This window comes from Thalia democratica, chromosome 1, assembly GCF_965202585.1.
Source record: "Thalia democratica chromosome 1, ktThaDemo2.hap1.1, whole genome shotgun sequence".
Classification (NCBI taxonomy): domain Eukaryota; kingdom Metazoa; phylum Chordata; class Thaliacea; order Salpida; family Salpidae; genus Thalia; species Thalia democratica.
Window position 1 is genome coordinate 43,059,623 of NC_139165.1, and position 20,748 is coordinate 43,080,370.

The 20,748-nt window shown below is 26.9% G+C and overlaps 3 protein-coding genes across 3 annotated transcripts; all 3 read left to right on the top strand.

Moving 5' to 3' along the window:
• The first annotated feature begins 1,520 nt into the window (after window positions 1–1,520).
• On the top strand, window positions 1,521–3,726 carry LOC145849554 (Golgi pH regulator-like). The gene has a single exon (XM_082954510.1). The coding sequence runs from the start codon at window positions 1,550–1,552 to the stop codon at window positions 2,960–2,962; it is 1,413 nt and encodes a 470-aa protein (XP_082810636.1). The 5' UTR covers window positions 1,521–1,549; the 3' UTR covers window positions 2,963–3,726.
• A 6,820-nt stretch (window positions 3,727–10,546) lies between these two features.
• On the top strand, window positions 10,547–14,414 carry LOC145844538 (GPALPP motifs-containing protein 1-like). Its single transcript, XM_082951938.1, has 7 exons — window positions 10,547–10,902; window positions 11,093–11,200; window positions 11,526–11,616; window positions 11,819–11,920; window positions 12,770–12,856; window positions 13,305–13,457; window positions 14,108–14,414. Exons 1-7 carry the CDS (start codon window positions 10,574–10,576, stop codon window positions 14,207–14,209), a joined length of 972 nt encoding a protein of 323 aa, XP_082808064.1. The 5' UTR covers window positions 10,547–10,573; the 3' UTR covers window positions 14,210–14,414.
• A 1,172-nt stretch (window positions 14,415–15,586) lies between these two features.
• LOC145844440 (uncharacterized) lies at window positions 15,587–20,263 on the top strand. The gene is made up of 7 exons (XM_082951844.1): window positions 15,587–15,771; window positions 16,524–16,571; window positions 16,720–16,773; window positions 16,884–17,011; window positions 17,716–17,810; window positions 17,946–18,048; window positions 19,109–20,263. The coding sequence occupies exons 1-7, from the start codon at window positions 15,696–15,698 to the stop codon at window positions 19,304–19,306; spliced, it is 702 nt and encodes a 233-aa protein (XP_082807970.1). The 5' UTR covers window positions 15,587–15,695; the 3' UTR covers window positions 19,307–20,263.
• The last annotated feature ends 485 nt before the right edge of the window (window positions 20,264–20,748 follow it).

A 20,748-nucleotide genomic window follows, 5' to 3' on the forward strand; every position in this document is an offset into this window, starting at 1 on the left:
AGTTGTGTTATTGAAAGCCTACACTACAAAATATTTCAGTTTTAGAACTTTAAGTTGTTTTTAGAATTTTCTTTTAAGATTTGTTGCCCCAAAATCTAGAATCCTGGAAAAACCTTGAGTTTGACAATTTAGATTAAAAAAGAAAAACTTGGAGAAATTTTGAAATAAAACCTGAATACAAATTAACTTAAAATTACCTTAAATCTTTCCTTCCAGCACAGATATTTTTCTCTATTTGATTTCTTTTTCTTGATCGTAATTAATTATTTGGAAAGTTGTACTTCTAAAATTATAAAAGAAAAATGCAATACTTTTGCTTAAAAATCTACAACTAGTTTCAATAAGTCATTTTCAAGTAGATATTAGAATTATGAACAGAGCATTTTTAGTTTAGTATAAAAAAATAAAAACATATAATATAATGACCTTACATTCATCTTTAATTTTAAGTAAAAAATAATAACATTTTATAGCACTTGTATTAGTTTTATTGAGATAAAGTAACTTTTTTACTTACTAATTGAAATTTTAAAAGTAAGGTTTAAATAAAAAAAATATCTACTTGAAAATGACATATTTATACCAGTTGTAGATTTTAAGCAAAAGTATTGCATATTTCTTTTATAATTTTAGAAGTACAACTTCCAGCATAAAAAAGAAATAAAACCTGGAATTTTAAACACAAATCACTGTAAAACCTTGAATTTTAAACAATTTGTACATGCTTAGTTGTAAAAAAAAGATTTTAAACAAAATATTATCATATAGATAAAAATTTTCTGTCATCATCAAAAATTTTATAATGATGAAACATATTTAAAGTAGTTTCACAGTATCTTTTTAATATCGTTAAACTATTTAACACATTTTTACCTTAAACTTAACTTTAAACTATAAATAGACCCAAAAATGCCTAATTTCAAAAACCTGGAAGAAATTTCTAAAAAACCAGTGGCAACCCTGAGTAACTTAAATAGCTAATTTAAATGATGCAAATTGCTACTGATATTTTTAGCAAGATTGCCACTTTTTAGGTTTATTGTCTTAACTTAAAATAGTTTGGAATCAACAAAAAAATCCACTTCAATCATGGTAATATGGTTAATTTCTTAAACTTAATTGGTTAAGTATAGTCTTTCTATAAAAATTATTGTTTTTTAATAATTATGTTGTAAATTATCTAACTTATTTTTAGCTATAACTAAGTCATAGTAAGTTGTTAAAGCTTAAAAGAAAAAATTAAAGATATTGTTAAGTGTTCTAATATTAAATTGAATACTGAAAAAGGCATCCTGTAGTATAGTTTTATGAAATAAAAATGAATATATATAATTTTTTTAAACTAATGAAAATATTTAAATATAAAAGGAGCTTATTAGTTATAAAAATATACTTAAATTAAATTTTTTTGATTTAAACACATATGTTACTGAATCTTGTTTTAATATATAAATTTTGAATTAATTAAATTTTTCTTAAGTAATTTCATAATTTGTGACTTCAGAAGTTTTTGTAGGCAAATTTTACTAGTAAACTAAAACCAGTAAAAATGACATTTTTCACTGACTCAAGTGTGATGTTTTCAACTCAATTTGCCTTTTTCTCGTTTGGTTGGATATTCTTTTTATTCAAGCTTTTCAAAGACTACGAGTGCCACCACAGATTGGTTCAGTTCTTATTTTCCACAGCATTTGCTCTTTCATGTACTATGTTTGAGCTGATCATATTTGAAATTGTTGGAGTTCTAAACAAAGATTCAAGGTTGTTCCATTGGAAACTGAACCTCTACTTTATGTTGTGTCTAGTGGTTTTCATAATACCTTTTGCCATTTCCTACTTTATTGTCAACAACATTAGACTTTTTAGAAATTTCAAAATGCCTGCAGCAGCAGGCATGTGGTGTGTTTTCATTTTCTTCTTTTGGAAAATTGGAGATCCTTTTCCAATTTTGAGCACTAAGCATGGAATATTTTCCATTGAGCAGGTCATAAGCAGGATCGGCGTTGTTGGTGTGACAGTCATGGCGCTTCTTTCAGGCTTTGGTGCTGTCAACTGTCCGTACACTTACTCGTCTTTGTTTTTGAGAAATGTTACTAATGCCGACATAAAAATTATTGAAAAAAAGCTTCTGCAGACAACTGACATGATTCTCAGCAAAAAGAAGAGGATTGCTATTGCCGAGAGACACCTTTCTATGAACAACAACGGTGATGAGACTGGTTCAAGCTGGTTCTCTCGCTTCAGAAGTCCTCCCACTTCACCAATAATCGCTGAAAACACCCAGCTGCTTCAAAGGGACATTGAGTCCATGGAAGAACTCAGCAGGCAGATTTTCTTGGAGCTGGTTGACTTGAATACTGAAAAAAAGAGGATTGTTGATTCTAAAACAGTCAAAGGTCGTCTCTATCACTATCTGGGCTACTTTTTCTCCATGTACTGTTGCTTTAAGATTGTCATGTGCACAATCAACATTGTGTTCAACAGAATTGGTAAAAAGGATTTAGTCACAAGAGGGCTTGAAATTCTGGACCACCACTTGGGAATACAAGTCGAGTTTGCAGTCTGGGCTCAGACTTTCTCATTCTTTCTGGTTGGCGTAATGATAGTGACTTCCATTCGCGGCCTTTTGATAACCCTGACCAAGTTTTTCTACGCCATATCCAGCAGCAAGTCGTCAAACATAATAGTCATGGCATTGGCCCAGATCATGGGCATGTACTTTGTCAGTTCTGTTCTTCTGATGAGAATGAACATGCCGGTGGAGTACAGGGAAATAGTAACCAAGGTGCTGGGAGACCTGCATTTTCAGTTCTACCACAGGTGGTTTGATGTCATCTTCTTGGTGAGCGCATTGGGCAGCATTGGATTCTTGTACCTGGCCCACAAGCAAGCACCTGAAAAACACATGGGCAAAGAGGTTACTTTGTCCACAGCTTTTATGGAGTCAAAGCAATACAGATGAGGTCTAAATACTCTAAGTAGTTACGCTGAAAACATTTTCTTAAGTATAGGGTATATTAATATTTGAATTTGTAATTAATTTTCTATTAATTGTTTATAAATAAGGAAAAGCTTTTATTATAAAATTTTAAAATATATGCTCTACAAATATACAATTTTTAATTTTTATATAATTAATAAGTAGTTGTATGAATATGTATGTGAATAATAAAATGTGGTGTTACTGGCAAAGCGTTTGCAATGTATATTAATATCTAATTTTAAAACCTTCCAACTTGATTATTATTTGTGACTGACTCCAATTTACCCTGTTGAATTTTTGTAAGGTTTTTGTAACTTAAAAATATTAAAGTTAGTTTAAATTTCTGTTGAATTTTAGGTGCCTTAAGTTATTAGGGTAAAACTTAAATGTTTAATTTTCATATGTCAATGAGAAATAATTACTCTTCAATTTAAATTTTAGTTACACTAAACATACTTGTCTTAGTTATTTTTCAATTGTTGTGCATTAACTTTAATGTATTTTTATTTTATAAGTATTGCTTTCTGTTTCACACTAGATTAATTAGTTTGTATATGGACTTAACTTTATTTATTTAGAATGTGTATTATTTTGTTATGGGAATTTGATTTTCTTTACACTTTAGACTCTTAGTACTAGTAGTGGAGACATTTTTTACACCTTTTTGTGTTATTTATTTGTTTTCTTCAAAATTTGTACTTAAAGTTAAAGACATATTTTGTCAGTGCTTATTTAGTTATCAATATATAATCGAAATTACATGAAATTGAAAATAAATAAATCAAATCCACTTACTGAAAACAAAAATTATTGAGACATTTTTATTTAGATCAAAAATAATTTATTTACTATGTGTAATTCAAATATTCTGAATTAACTAAATGCAGTTGAAAAATAATTAAATATTTCGTTGAAAAAAAACATTGAATGAAATTTAAGCACTGTACTAAATAGTTTACTTAAAGTGTTGATTTTTACTTTTGGACTTCTTTTTCTTGGTCCAATTATGAATAAAAATATCAAAAGTTGTGTTATAAACTTAAGGTTTGGTTTATTCTTCATTAGTTAAAAAAAATTTATTATGTTAAAAAATACAAGACATTTTATTGTTGAAGACAGATTTTTTTATAACTTGAAAAATAATTCCAAATCATTGTTTCACAAACACTTCTTGCTCAAGACATTTTCATTATTGTATATTTAAAAAAATTAACTCAAAATAATATTTAATGTATGCAACATGTGTTTTAAATTTGATCTAATCAAAATAATTTAATGCTTCGTGTTAGTAATGCAAAGTACAATTAAAAAAAAAAGTTTGCTTAAAATATAACATCTCTTCTTTTAAAAAAGTTGTCTACTTAGAATAGTATCATGTACTTAAAAAATTTCATACTAAGTTTGCAAAACAATACGTTTAAATAACATGACTTATATTAAAAACACAGTTTATTCGAACTAATTAGTTATGTTTGTGCATAAATAGATAAATTTAAAATGTTAATTTTCTGATACTGTGCAATAGTTTGAACACAAGAATTACAATTTTTGTTTTTTCAGCTTTATAATTAGATGTCAAAATTAAATGCAGGTACAAAGCAAAGTCCTTTCATTTGTTTTTATCTGGTCAAAAGAAATTATATCTTTGTCTAAAAATCCAGCTTACGATAGTTTATGGATGACTTCAGGTTGACTGTATTGATATTACTTCTTTTATTTTTTATTCAAAGCATTTTCTGAAAATTTGACAAATTTAAATGGATTGTCTTCTGTCAGAATCTAAATTTTGCGTCTTTTTGTAGATAGTCAGGCTAAAGTAAAGTAGTTTAAAATCTATAAAAATTACTTTAGCTCAGTCTAGTTTTATTTTTACTTAACAAATCCATTTTTGTTTTATTTTTATTAAAGTATTGATTTAGAAATGATAGTGTTGAGTAATTCTTTAGAATTAAACTTCCGTCTTTTTTTTGTCATTCAAGCTTAAATATTATTTAATTCTTTCTTGCATCTAGTTCAGAATCAGGTATAATTTTTTTATACTATACATTAAAGTACTTATATATATAATGTTATTTTTCAGTAGTCATCTGTTAGATTTTTATAATACAGAAGTTTTATAAAAACACCTTGAGCAAAATTTGAGGTAAGTTATAAAAACTAATATAGGCTTTGCCTAACTTTCTGAAAGTACTTAAAATGATCTTTTTGATGTAATTTATAGCACAACATATGGTAAAAGTGTTATTACCTTTTTTGTATTTGTACGTATATTCATGTTTAAGGTAAAGGATTGTTTAGGTACATGATTATACATATTTTTTTACAACTATGACATCATAAAAGCAAAAAACAGCTGAAACATTAATAAAGTTTTAACGCCCTCAATTATTACTTGCCTTTACAATTATAAATATTTTGGTCCTTTTTTGTTTACAAGAAGTAAACAAAAATTTAATAGCTTCTGCGTCTGCTCTTTCAGCTTGATAGTCAGATGTTAGTTTTTTTTGTAAAACATTTTCTATAAAATTAATTTTTGATAACTTTCACAGTTGACTTACAAAATAAAAACGAGTAGTTTAACTTTTAGATACAAACCTTAGTTTTAAACAGTTTTGATTTTTTTGAAAAAAACAGTTAATGTGTTCTAAGAATAGTAAACATAAAATACCAAGCTTAACAATTTTGAACGAAATTCCAGGACTACACCTGAAGGTTGTATGTTGAAACAAAAGGTTGTAAGCTAAATTATTGGCACGCATAATCAACTTTGATAACATAAAGCAGATAGTGTTGTGTCAACCAGGATGTGTAGTGTCTGGATGTTACCGCCACTATTGGAATAAATGAAAACCTAAACAGAATTCACACACTGTACAAAATATATGATGGTCCAAGAAAGTATGCAAGTAAAATTATAGAGTTTTAACAAAAAATTTTGAAGTCTTTATTGAAAAAAATTGCATCACATCGTTTAGACTAAATATTTTTTAGGAAAAATATAATATTTAATTTAAAAGAAAAGTATAATCAAATGCTTTCATTCTCATTGTCTTTAACTAATTTTGTTTCATGAAGCTCAATGGCAAGCTAGATGATAACAATGAAAATAAAGCCACAAAGGGAACGGGTCACTTTCCCACAAGGGTCACTTTTGCACAAGTTGACAATTTTCCACAGGATTCTTTTGGATGGAGGGTCACTTTTGCACAAAGGGTCATTATTGCACAAAAAATAAAATACAAATAAAAAAATTAACAACTAAAAAGTTTTATGTTAAAATACAAAAAAAAAAGTTACCTACCGATGGTGAGGGTTAAAGGTAACAGTGATAGTAAAAATAAGGAAGAAAATAATAAAAACCTAGAAAAAAAAGTATTGAAAAAACAAAAAAGAAAAAAAAACTTACCTAGTGTTAGGTGTAATAGTGATAGAAAAAAATATATATACCTAATAAAAATTATTAATCAAAAAAAAAAACAGAAAAAAAATATATTTAAAAAAACAAAAAAAAATACTGACTGAGAGTAAGGGTTATAATAACCGGTTAGGGGTAAAAGTGATAGCAAAAATAATTATATATTAATTATAATAAAAATAAAATATTAAAACATTTTCAACCTGTGCAAAAGTGACACCATGCAAAAGTCCTATTGTGCTAAAGTAATACTTGTGCAAAAATGACGCTGTGCAAAAGTGACACCCACCCGTTCTTATGTTGATTAAAACTTCAGAAATATTAGCCAAGACTTATCAAAAATATAAAACTAGCCTTGGTTCCACCTTCTAAATGTCTTGTCCACTCGGACGTTAACATACAAAAATTTTTGATGGTGACCTTAAAATGAGATGGCCATTATAGTTTAGTTTTTAAGAAGTTAAATTACTAGAAGAACCAAGCATTGGAACAAAAATAAACTGAAATTTTGGTAAAGCAGCCTCGGATGCTGTATAAAAAATATTGACATTTGGGAATCCATTATTAAAATATTTGATACTGCAAACACCAACTTTGGTGAAACAGTAGTCCTTGCAGGGTTGCCACTCGGTCAGGAAAAGTCAGGAAAAATTTAGAAAAATGACAAAAGTCAGGAAAAGTCAGGAAAAAATGGGGGGTTTTGAAAAAAAGTCAGGAAAAGTCAGGAAATTTGATAAAATTTAAGAAAAAGTCAGTTTAAATTTACAAAATTCCTTGTTTTCCAAAGCCTTAAAATAGTAAAAATTAAATAAAAGTCTTTTAAAGTCAGAAAAAAATTCCAAAACTTTCCTAGAAATTTACAAAATTATTCAACTTCCAATGCCTTCATCTGGTATAAACTAGTAAAATATACTTTATAAAACTGCAAAATTTTTCTATTAACATATTGAACAAAGTACCCTACTTGACAAGCAGATTTTGTAAACATTTAAGTATTGATGATCTGTAGCAAGGACACTTCCTTAGTGAAACTGTGATATATACACAAAAGTTTAAATGCAAGTGGTGTTCATGTACTCTGTCACTGTCAAATATGGGAAGAAAAGCACTCACTGTACATATGAATGGAGCTGGACATAGAAATAAAAGGCCAGAATTTTTCTATAATGCTGGATCAAGCTCCAGTTGGGTAAGTGGTGAGAGCAGCGGTAGAGTAGTAAGTTGTGAGAGCAGGGGTATAAGCCCATCACTAGGTTTGGTAAGTAAGTCACAAACCACAACCACTGAAATGTTATAGACATTGCACACTGTCAAGCACAATTACTCAGCTAGTTCGTGTAATAAACTGGCAGAGCTGAACAAAAAATGTTTCCTGACAGTGCAATAGCACAGTCATGTCAGATGGCCCAAACAAAATTATCATACATGATAAATTTTCGCCTTGGACCACATTTCGAAAACATCTTGCTGGAATAATAACGAAAAAGCTGTGTTTATAAGGTAATAATATAAGTGCTCTGCTGATAGAGCTGTTTATTGCAAATACATCAATTATACAAAGATGGTTCAAGTGATGTAATGGAAGTTTGATGATTGAATTCAACTAAAAAACTGTTTTTTTAACCTGTATTGAAATAAGATTGAAAGCTTTATTTAGTTTCAAGTGTTAGATTATGTATTTTAGAATAATTTTAAATTAAGAGTTTGATTTAGAAAAGTCAGGAAAATTTTGGTAAAAAGTCAGGAAAAGTCAGGAAATTTTTCTCAGCTTGATCAGTGGCAACCATGCTTGTGTTCTTTTACTAAAATTATTACAGGAATTTTTATTCAGCTAACTTGCCATGTTAGTGAGGGGTGGATGTCAAATATGTACAGTGGGTCACTTTTGCATGCAGACACTTTTGTACAGGTTTTTCATTAATTTTTACTCTTATCACTTACCCTTTGGTCGGTAGTTTTTTTATTATTATTTTTTTTAATAACTCTTTAATTTTTTGTTTTTAATTATTTTTATAACTATCACTGTTACCCTTGGTCAGTAACTTTGTTTTGTTATTATTAATTTTTATTAGTATTGATATTGTTTTATATTCTTTATATTTTTGTCTTTTTTATTTATTTTAGTTCTAATACTCTTGTGCACAAATGACCCTTTGTTCTAAAGTGGCCATTTGTGCATATTTGACCCGTCCCCGTTTGTGAGGTAGTGTAAATCCCTTGATATTGAAATATCTTAAGCTTCAAATAAACAGTTAGCAACAAGAAGTTTGGATTAAAATGAATGATATTAAAATGTCATTTGTGTTTAAACCAGTAGATGTTGCATCAGAAAATCTAAAAAGTTGATCAGAAAAGACTATCTTAAATTTGTTAAACTATGCATTCTTTCTTTAGGCACACTGGTTGTAGCATCCATTCTTTGAAGAAACTAAAAAGTAACAGAAATGCAAGAATGTGTTTGAAGTTTTGTATTTTTTGAAACTACTTTGCTGTCAACACAAACAAAGTATCTTAGTATTCTAAGTTTCAAAAAATTTGTTATGCTATACTTATCTACATTATGTAAAGAAAGCTGTTTGCATGATTTTTGATACCAATTTATTGCAGTTAACAAAACTTTTTCCTTCAACAAGTTTATTTGAGCAGTACTTTCAAATTTTAACTAATTTTCTTTTTAAAATAAAATTTATACTCACAAAAAATAATAATCAATCAAATATACCGGATAAACTTAAGAAACAATCAATAAGATATTAATTGAAAAAAAAACTAATCATTTTAATTAATTACAAAAACTATAAACGATTATTATAAAAAAAAGTTAACTATTTAAAAACATTAAGTGATTTTTTAGATTCTCTATCAGGACCTAGTTGATAATTAAGTTTTGACTTAAAATTTTTAGTCATAATTGCTTCAAATGCTAATAAACTACTTGGTTTTTTTCCAAATTTAATTACATCGAAACAGTTGAAAATATTTTGTAATTTTGAAAAAATATTTGTGAAAAAATACTGTACTATCTGTTGGCTAAGTGTGTTCTTATATTCTAACAAACAGTTTTTGCTTGGTGTCTCTAATATACTGGGTATCTAGATCTCCCAGACATTTTAACCTATAAATGAAGCAACTTCTCTAAAATTATTTATTGATTTTATCTTTCAATGAAAAACAGTTCAAAATTTCTTGTTCTAAAGGCTACTTGTATATCACTAACATTTTTTTCAATTTTTTTTCTGTTTCTACTGAACTTTTCTGAAATCTTTTTTATGTAATTTATTGTTAAAAACTGTTGTTTCTTAGAGCTTGGTTTTGATTTACTTTCTAATTTTTACAGTTTTTTAATTTCATAAACTAAAAACTTTAATGGATAGCCATTTCTCAATAAAATATACTTTATTCTACTTATTTTTTGTTCTTTAGTTCTTTGGATACTAGTCTTTCCTTTTAATAAGTAAATATTTCTTAAGTTATTTTTTCTCATGATTGGGGGTTGAAAGATAAAAAAAATTAGTAGAATTTATCAACAGTATTATTCGTTTAGTCAGTATCATTTTCATAGAAAGTGTTATAAAGGGTTTTAGGTAGGATATATTTAATAATTATTGTTTTTCATATAAACTTAGTTTGCTTTTAAACAAATGAAATATTAAGGGTGTTTAAACTTAATCAGAGTTTTAACTGTTTTGACATTATAACTGTAAAAAAAATGTATAAATAAGTACTAAAAATTTCTTAATGTTCAACTTTTCCAAAATGCCCTTAAACATTAACCTGCTTAAAGATAAAAAAATAATGTTAGAAGTTTTTGTCAATTTGTGCTATAACTTGCTAAATTGAGGTAAAATTTATTTATTTAAATTAATATTCTTTATAAATGAGCGAAACCTATTTGAAAGTTTCTTTAAATTGTTTCAAGTTTGTTTTTATGAAATTTAAAAATTAAAAAAATCTGACAGCTAAAACCTGTAAAATCAATTTTTTAAGCACCTTACTTAACAAATCCTTAAACATGCAGTCGACTGAAAATGATATCTATCATGATTATGAATATATGTAACCTTTCTTAGTAAAACTTTGTATTAAAAAAAAACATCTAAATTAAATATGTAACATTAATTGAAAATGTCTTTCGTAGATTTATTTTAAGAAACAGTTAAACAGCTTATCAAACAATGTCTTCCATCGGACCATCCCTGCCGCCCGAGATCGCTGCCAGATTGAAGCAGCGAGGGCAAGAGGAAACGAACCAATCAGGGCCCAGTAAAAACGAAACGTACCAATCAGGTCCCAGTGTTCCCGATGAAGGTTCCATCGGTCCAGCTTTGCCGCCCGGGTTCAAGAAAAGTGACGAAGTTTACGGCCCTCCCATGCCCAAGTATACAAGACCAACGGCCTCCATAGGGCCATCCATGCCAGCGAGTTTATCCAAAGATGATGGCGTTTATGGGCCTGAGATACCAGGAAAAACGTTTCAAGAACCTAAAGTTTCTTCAAGAAAAAGGTTTGGTGTGTTATGGAAACAAATAAAAGTTGTATATATGTATATTTTTTTTAAATTTAAATAAAAAGCATAACTCAAATTTATTAAAATATTTTTTGTGGTTTCTTTATGAAACACTACTCATTTTTTCTTCATTGTTGCAACATTATCTTAAGATCAATATAAATAAGCTTGAATAAAACTAATGCAGAAAAATTAGTGAAGAAAATGACTTTATGATTGGACCTGCTCTTCCTACTGCTATTGATAAGATCAACAACAGTTCCAATTTTGATGCCGTTGTTGAAATTGAAAAAAGGTAAGCTTTATTAAAGATAGTACTTGGTTGCAAAGTAGTCAGTGACGTCAGAAAAAGACATAACTAAGATGAAAGTTTTAAAAAAATAGTTTATAAAAATATTGTTTTTTAGCTAACTTTTTTTGTGAGATATTTCCAAAGCAACCATAAAAAATATTTGAAAAGTTATTTAGACCTTAAAACCATGTGACCTACTTGAAATTACTTAATTTTATTGAAAAAGTTTATAGTGTTTATTATTGTAAAAAGTTGTATTAAAAAAAATAGTTGAAATATATTTAACTACTAGTAAAAAGAATTGTTTTTGTTTATTTTTTTACTACAGATCACAAAAAATGCGAGACAAATTAGACGGAAAAGAAGAAGTTAAATTAGAACGCGAAGAATGGATGTTAGAACTTCCCTCTGCAAAGGAAGTGAGAAAAATTGTTTTGTTAAACATAAATTAAATATTTTTACAAAAACCTCTTAAAAAATAGGAAATAATATGTTTTATATTTAACTCAAAATCATTTTTTATAAACAAGGTGGTTTAAATGTTAAATCTATTGTAGAAAATAATAAATAACGTTGCTTAGAGCTTATTTTGATACACAAGCCTTTAATTTTTTTAATCAGAAATTCGGCATGGGACCCCGGCAGTTCAGAAGAAAAGAAAAAGTGATTGGAGACCGAAGTGTGTGGACTGATACCCCGCAAGATAAAGCAAGAAAAGAAAAAGTTGGTATTTTATCGTTTTTATGTTATATAGTTTGCTGCTTATATTTTTTTTTTGCAACGCTTTTCATTTAAATAAGAATTATTAAATGCAGGGTTGCCGAAAAACCTAGAAAAAACCCTAAATTTTTAACAACTTTAACATGTCAAGAAGTAAAGTTTCGATTTAACACAAAAATCCATCATATAGATAAAAGTTTTTTTTCATCAGCAAATTTTTTTTTAATAAAAAACACATTTAAAGTAGCTTTACAGTATCTTTTTAATGTTTTATAGTACTTAACACAGTTTCTTCCTTAAAATTAACTTTAAACTAAAAATAGACCCAAAATTTTGTACTTTTAAAAACTTGGCAGAAATTTTGAAAACATGGAGAAAATTTGCCAAAAACATTTACCAACCCTGTAAGTAGATTTGTTAAGTTTTTGAAGTTTATAAAACAGTTTAGCTTGTTTTATGTACTGTTAAAGAGTTTAAGTAAAAAAAGGAAACTTTTAAAACCTTATTAAATTAAAAATAAGCGCAAAGTATACTTCGTTTTTACCTAGTACAATTTAAAAAACTTTTATTAACAATAGATTTTACTTTCTATTACTTAATACTTAAGTATAAATATTTTTTAGTGAAAAAATTTATTATTTATAATATAGAAACCAATGTAAAGTATTGTAAAGTAAGGTATTGTATTTAAGTTTACTAATTTACATAGTATACTTAATAGTTAAAAATTTTTACTTTTTTTAACTTTATATAAAGTTAAAAGAGTAATGATAATTTTTAAGCTTTTAATTCAGTTGTCTCAGTTGTTTTAAAAGTTCACTAAAATTTCTTAAGTAAATTTATGCTAAACAGGAAAAAGACACTCGAGAAATGTTGGAGGTTGAACGTCAACAAAAGTTTATCGAAAAAGACAGAGAAATTGAGGAAAAACTAAAAAAAGTAAGTAAACAAAAAATTACACTGTATAAGTATTACTAGTTACTATACATTAATTACCAAGTTATTCTTTATTTTCTTAAGATTAAATTTTTTTTTTTGATTTTGTTATGTTTCAAAACAACAACGAGTGTCGACTTAGTACTGTCAGTCACTACTAATAATATTATCTTTATTATATGTTGTACAACTAGTATATAGCTAGTTAATTTAAAAGTTATTCAATTTGATAAAGAATCTATCATAGATTCTAGAATAGATGATTGTAGTTACTATAGATTGATTACTAAATTTGAATGATTAATATTTTATTAATAAATAATCTCTTTTTATGTTTGAAAACAATAACGAGTGTCGACTTAGTGCTGACTGACAGCATTGTTCTATGTTGTACAACTATTATGTACTAATTAATTGAAAAGTTACTTTAATTTAATTTAAAAAATTTCAGATGAACGGCGAATCTTCCCGGAACGAGTCTCTGATGGACATGCACGAGAAAAAGAAGAAGAAAAAAGAAAAGAAGGACAAAAAGAAGAAGAAGAAAAATAAGAAAAAGGACAAGGATGAAAGAAGGCCGTTTGACAGGGATCTCGACCTCGGAGTAAGTTGAATTGAAGAAATCAACTTAAAGTACAATTTTATTCGTATTGTATAATTTTTTGAGCTCAAAATACGCTGTTTTCTAGTTGAGTAAAAGAATATGTTTACTTGAACTTTTAAATTTACATTTAACGTCATTTAATATTTACATTTTTTTAATATTCTATTTTTATAAGTGTTATGTAATCAGGGTTTGTAAAGTAAGTAATATTGTTCCCTTAGTAACGATTATGTCTATCAGACAGAAATACTTTAAAATCGGGGAAAATAAATTGGCAACATCTAATTAAGGTAGCGACTGTAATTTCCTAATTAATTTAAATTTCTTCAAAGTTAAAAACCCTGATGTAAATTAAGTTATTTGCTCACGTGATTAATAAAATACTAGTATATAAGTACTTGTATCAATTAAAACTTTGTATTGTATAGAAACAAGTTCATATTTTTCTTTGGTTACTTATTTGTCACATTACCCCAATTTTAATTTCATTTTTTTAAATTTAATTGACATTTCTTAAATTTTTATTAAATTCACATAACTTATAGTAAAATATATGAACAAGATTTAGTATTTAAATTGCCGAGTGATTATATTTGTAGTTAAAACTAATCAGCATAAAATACACTTGGTAATATTAATTTTCGCAACAGGTGAACAAGTTCGACAACGCAGCGAAGAAAAGAATGCTGAAGCAGGCGGCTGAGCTCGGCACCAGGTTCCAACATTCCACTTCGGGATCTAAATTTATTTGAAGTTGTACCGACGTTAAAGAATAAATTTGAAAACATTTGTTATAAACTTTTAGTTCATTTTGTTTTTTAGGATCTTTGTCTTTTTTGTATTTTAAAGATTTCTATCGCTAAATATAATGTAGTACAGTTAGTGAATTTATTATTTTTAGGAAAACAGTAATGAAAATAACTTTCTTTGATCTCACAATCTATAATTCTCTAAATGCATGCCGTTTAAAAAACTGAATTTGTGTTGTTGTCAAACAAGTTAATAAGTATAAACTAATAAATATATTTTCACGTTTATGAGTATATACAAAGAATAAAGTATCTTATTCATTAAAATTTACTTAAAGTTAATTGAATCACATATTATTTTTGTTGATATATATATATTAATGTATATATAATTTATTAAGAAAAGTAGATAACAAAAAACAAATTATGTGTTTCATAAAGCTAAATGCTTTAATCTTCAGCTAGTAAAGTTTGAAATAAGTGTTATTTATTTCGAACTGTACGAGCTGAAGATTAAAGCATTTAGCTCTATGAAACATATGTTCTGACATTTTAAAAATCTACTCTTCTTAATAAATTATTTAAAATACCTTCAAATGCGCTCTTTGGAAAGTGTTTAAATTTATTTAACCACGTTATTTTCTATTAATTTATATATATATTATATATATAGTTTATCAAAAAAATGCGATTATAAAAATTACCGAACAAATATTTCATAACAAAACATTCCAATTAAATTTGTCTTTAATCTTCAGCTGGTTCAATTTAAAATAAATGGTTTTTTAACAAACAATGATGTAAAAGTTTTACAAAAAAAACAAAAATAAATTTGTAAAACTTTTGCATAATTTATAGACAGAGTGCTATTTATTTTAAATTGAACGAGCTGAAGATTAAACACATTTTTTTGTCTTTATGAAACATATGTTCTGGAACTTTTAAAATCGCATTTTCCTAATTAATTATTTAAAAGCCCTTTAAGTGGACGGCTCTGTTGAAAGTGATTAAGCTTAAATAATCACCTTTTTTTCTATATACATAGACTACTTTACTAAATAATAATTAAAACTTATTAGAACTATTTGTTTAATTATCGAAAACAAAGCTTTTTATAGTTAATATAAGTGTATATAAATAACAGCTTCACAGAGTGTTAGTTTTTTAGCAACTGAAAATTTAAACTACTGCTATAAAAAGTATTTTTGCTTAGATTAACTGAATTTGTTGTTCAAATGTGCTTGTATTTACCAACAGATTTTTATGATTATTAATGACTAAGAGTTCTAAATATTTAACTTCAATATGAAATTTAATTTGGAGTTATTTTTCCACACTCCTTATTTAGCTTTATTACGAAACATGAAAGTCTGTTGCAATTTGAACGTAGCCACTTGAAAAAATTCTAAACTGAATTATGTTTTAACTAGATATTTTTTTTTTTAATTTCACAACGTCTTATGCATGTTTCAAGTTGAAATTTACAAAAATGAGTTTTGTCGATTATGAATTACCTAGTCTGCTGCAAATAGTTGGAAGTGAGGAAAACGTAACTGATGTGATAAGTTAGTTTGTTTTCAAATTAGTTATGTTATTAAGAAGTAGTTTTTTGTTTTGTTAAATTAAAGTTTACTACTTTGGTTAAACTTTACTAATAGATGTATTGTTTGTATTTTTATATAATTAAATCTAAAGTTTTTTGAAAAATACTAAAGGTGTTGTATTTTTGTTATATAATTTATTAATAAAATATGAGTTGTGTAATGCTAGCTTTTTTGTTTTGGTGATAGTTTATAATTTGTGAAATGTTCAGTAATTTTAAATTAAAAATAAAATTGGAAGTTTTTCTGAATTTGAAAGTGTTTTATTTTATAAAAAAACTAATTATTCATGAACAAAAAATATTTTTATCACTCAATTTTCACGTTTTTACTGTAAAGTTTCTGAATTAGTAGTGTTGTAATCATGTTTTATTATAAACAAGAAAACATTCTCTATTCTTTAAATCAAGCTTTAATTTTTAGATAGCCTCATTGTATTTTGTTGATAACATACGATGGTTAATATTACAGCAGTTTAAAAAAATAAATATCTAAAAAACTTTGGTTTGTTGTAAAAAAATCATTTTAATTCGTGAAAGGATTTGACTTTAGTATTTTGTAAAAAATTAAAGTTCACAAATTTAGTTTTATCAAAAGTAAATATTAAAAAAAAGTAAGTGTTTAGCAAACCATTATTAATTTCTGACTCTTATGTTTTTAAATCTAGTAACTTTATTACAATAGAAAACAATTTATCTAAAATGTATAAATTTCAGACGATACAGTTTTTGATGCTCACTCAAAGCAATATTGTAACCTTTCTGGTTCGTTTTATTTTTAATAATATTTCAAACCAATCTTAATTCAATCATTAAAACTATTATTATTAATTACATGTTATATTTGTTATTATTGTGTTTCCGATCAGTTGTAAAGCTCTTGATTTAAATAAAAAATTATTAATTTTAACAGTGCCGCAAATAACAACTTTTGATGCTCATTCAAAGGAGTTTTGCAACCTTTCTGGTTTGTTTTAGTTTAAACTTTTTTAAAATGCAAGTCAACTGTATCATTGATAATCAGTTTAATTCCCCGAATCGTGTCAGCTACTCTTGATCGAATGTTTATGTTTTCAGTGCCGCGAATAACGGAGCAACCGGCCAGCAAGCCTTTCACGTGTCTGGTGTGCATGAAAACTTACACGTCCAAAGTGTCGCTCATGACTCACATGAGAATCCACACCGACACCGGCTTCCAATGCGAAGTTATTTGAGTTTTACTATTTATTATTCAGGGTTGCCACTTTACTTGGAAACCTGGAATTTAACAATTTAGGCAAAAAAAACCTGGAATTTCGAACAAAAATCACTAAAAAAACCTGGAATTTTTACAATTTTCACATGTTTAGTAGTAACATTTCGTTTTGACTCAAAAAATCTATTATATAAATAACAAAAATTGTCATCATCAATTTTTTTTTTTATTAAGAAACATATTTAAAGTAGCTTTACAGCATCTTTTCAATGTTTTTAAACTATTTATCACAGTTTCTTACCTTAAGCTTAACTCTTAACTATAAATAGACCCAAAAATGTGTACTTTTAAAAACCTGAAAGAAATTTAGAAAACCTGGAAAATTTTTTATAAAAACGAGTGGCAACCCTGATTATTATATTGTAATTGAGATGCATAACTTTATGTTGTTAAGTTTTTCTATAAGTTTGTTAACTTGTACGAACATAGTAAAAAGAGTTATTTAAGTAATTTTTTGACCCGGAAATATGTTAGCTAGCTCTGATTTTAATAAAATTAGGACGTGTTTTATTTAGCAATAAAATAGTCTTTAAAAACGTTTCCAAGTCTTCATGGAGTATTTTAGTAAAACAGATTTTTTTTATTAACTAATATTTGCAATATAAAGTTATTCTAGCATTACGTAACAAGGTTCTATAAAGATGCTATCAACAGATTTGCATGCGAAAATTCAGCACAAAGGCTTCAAGAGACATACATTATCGAAGTCACAACGGTGAAAAGCCATATAAGTGCGATAAATGCGACAAGTTTGTTTTCCCTACTAGTTTTCTGTATGTACTTTTAATTTTATTTCAATGGTGTTTATCTACTTTAGTAGATGGAAGTTTTTTTTAATATACCTATACCTTTAGGAAATACTTTAAAATCGTTTAATTTTTTAGGGCTTTTGCAACCAATGGGAATTTGAAGAATCACATGCTTACACATTTAAGTGATAAGCCTTTCAAGTGCAACATTTGTCCAGAAAAATCTTTTAAAACAAAGGTATTTTTTATTCTAAGTTCTGTGAAACTATATTAAAACCTATTTAGTATATTAAGTTTAATAAAGCATGACAACTGTAAATTTATTTTTGTTTTAATATTTTATTTATTTTGCTAGGTGTTATAATTCGATAATAATTTAATTATTATATTATATTTGTTATCCTTTTTAAGTTTATTTAGTATAATTTTTCCATTCTTTTAGTTTGAAAACTCCTACCTTTTCTCTCTTAAATTAATACAACTTTGTTATATTTTTTTTGGGTAGTTGTCAAATTTGTACGAGCGGACAAAATTGCATGTTTAAATTGCACGAAAGGACTAAGTTGCACAAGACACTTTTGCACGAAGGGTCACTTTTGAAACGAAGACATTTTTGCACGGGTTGAATTTTAATTCAAATTTTTTTGTCAATTTTATTTTATTTTTCTATTTTAAAAATTTATTTTTTTCATTTCACTATTACCCCTAACGCTTACCCTCGGTCGGTAACTATTTTTTATGTTAATAATAATTTTTTTTTTTATAATTTGTTTTTGTTTTACTATCACTGTTACCCGTAACCCTTACCTCGGTTGTTAGCTTTTTTTCTTTTTAATTAATTTGTTTTAATTTATAAGTTTTTATTGTTTTTTTAAATAAAAATCTTTATTAATTATTTTTTAATTTTTACTTTCACTGTTACACCTTCCCCTTTCGTCAGTAATTTTTTTTTTCTTTTGCTTTTATTAAATTATCTTTTAGGTTTTCTTTCTATTTTTTTTACTCTCGTGCCAGAAAGACCCTCCGTGCAAAATTGTTACTCATGTAAAATTGACCCTTGGTGCGGAATTGTCTTCGAGCAAAGTTGACCCTTCGTGCAATTTTGACCCGTCCTCATTTTGGTTAGTATCTATTTCCATTCAATTTAACTTGCAATATACTAAAATTGTAAATTTAAGTTAACAGTATTTTTTAGACAGCTTCTTAACAAAAAATGAGTTATATTAGCCTAAACACATTTCATAAAATTCTAAAAAGTTCCGAATTCTGCTAAAGTTGAAACAACTTTAACAACACAGGTGGGTCTGCGCCAACACATGAAGTTTCACGAGACGCCCAGCCACGTGTGCCACATTTGCGGCAAGTCCTACCACACTGCCGGCAACCTCAACCCCCACCAGATGAAGCACTTCCTCACCTACTCATGCACCGTTTGCCACCTAGTGTTCAAAAACAAGCGGCAGCTCAACAAGCACGCAAAGTCGTGTCCGCAGTGAAATTTTTTAGGCTGACTGAGATTTGTTTGCTGCTGATAGCTCCTGTATCTGCCATGTTTAGAACTAACAAAGTTAAGTTAAAGTAATAAAAAAAGAGCACAACCGTATAATATTTTTGAGTCTGTAAGCTCCTATTTTATTTATCCTGAAATACTTACTTTATCAGTTTGTCTACAAAATTGAGGCGACTGTAATTTTATAATACGGCTTTTATTGCTTTTACAGACTTTAATATATATTGAAAGTTTTAGTCTTTGATTTATTTATAGCTTTGATTTGTCGATTAAATTCGTTTAAAAATAGTTCCCATCAGTATTTTAATAAACACTATTGTTTTTTTTTTGGTACACAAATTGTACAAACTTTAACGTTTTTATAGAAACAGTACAAACTCATTTTACAGGTCATATACTCTTCAGACATATACAATTAATCCATAACAAAACTTTGTTTAAGGGTTATAATTTTCGTAAGTAAGTATAGTAAACAACTAAGTATTATTGTTCTATTATTGTATACACAAAAAAGAATGAAATTTCTTTAAATGTTAAAAGATTTATAAAGATTTAATAAGTAAACTTGAATTATAAATGATTTTTTCATAATTGTTTTGTTTCGAGAACTTAATTGGTTTCATCATTAACAAAAGAGTTTTAAAATGTAATTAAATTTATATTCATATACATTTAAATATTAAAAAAGCATAAGTATTGCAGTTAAATATAAATAGTAGAACTAAAACATTTGAAAAATTGTATTGGTGTTACAGTGAGTCCAAAATAAAAATGTGTAACTTTTGAATCATTTAAAACATTTCAAACTCTAAAACGAAACATAGTTTTATACCTAAGTATAAAAAATACTAGACAAGCTGTATGAAAAAAGTTAGCTGTTTTAACTCATTTGATTCTTTTAAACCTGTTTTCATCGTAATTTTTTAAAACTTTGAATGTACTTTATTTTTATATGTCCTTAGCTTTTTTTTTCGTTACAAGTTCGTTATATATTTCAAGCTGTGTCATTAGTCTTTGATTTTGAAACAAAAGTTTTTAAATAAAAATATGTTTTTACCTCCAAGTGTTGCTAGCACTGTAAAAGCTGGTACTTTTATTTCTTTAGTAGTTGTTGTTATGTTCTTTAATGTTTACAAGTTCGTTTGTGTGTTTTTTGTTTTCAAAAACTTAACTGATTACTGAAAACTGTACCACATTGATAATTTTTGGTAATTTTTAAACAATAAATTTGAAGGTAATCAATGTATATATGCTCTCTTTTATTTCTACTTGTAACTGTTGTTGAATTTTCTGTTTCCACTAAAGAATCTTACTTGTTCCATTGTTGATAAATTTTCCCTTTAACTTGAAAAAAAGTTTTCACTAGTACTAAGCACTTTTAAACAATACTAGTTTACAAAGTTATACATAGCTCAACCTTAATCAATT

Bases quoted from the DNA above. Each gene is read 5' to 3' on its own strand.
- LOC145849554 (XM_082954510.1), top strand. From the start codon at position 1,550: ATGACATTTTTCACTGACTCAAGTGTGATGTTTTCAACTCAATTTGCC.
- LOC145844538 (XM_082951938.1), top strand. From the start codon at position 10,574: ATGTCTTCCATCGGACCATCCCTGCCGCCCGAGATCGCTGCCAGATTG. The intron at 11,617-11,818 runs GTGAGAAAAATT...TTTTTTAATCAG, and splicing joins AACTTCCCTCTGCAAAGGAA to AAATTCGGCATGGGACCCCG. The intron at 11,921-12,769 runs GTTGGTATTTTA...TATGCTAAACAG, and splicing joins ATAAAGCAAGAAAAGAAAAA to GAAAAAGACACTCGAGAAAT.
- LOC145844440 (XM_082951844.1), top strand. From the start codon at position 15,696: ATGAGTTTTGTCGATTATGAATTACCTAGTCTGCTGCAAATAGTTGGA. The intron at 16,774-16,883 runs GTTTGTTTTAGT...TTATGTTTTCAG, and splicing joins GGAGTTTTGCAACCTTTCTG to TGCCGCGAATAACGGAGCAA. The intron at 18,049-19,108 runs GTATTTTTTATT...TTAACAACACAG, and splicing joins AAAAATCTTTTAAAACAAAG to GTGGGTCTGCGCCAACACAT.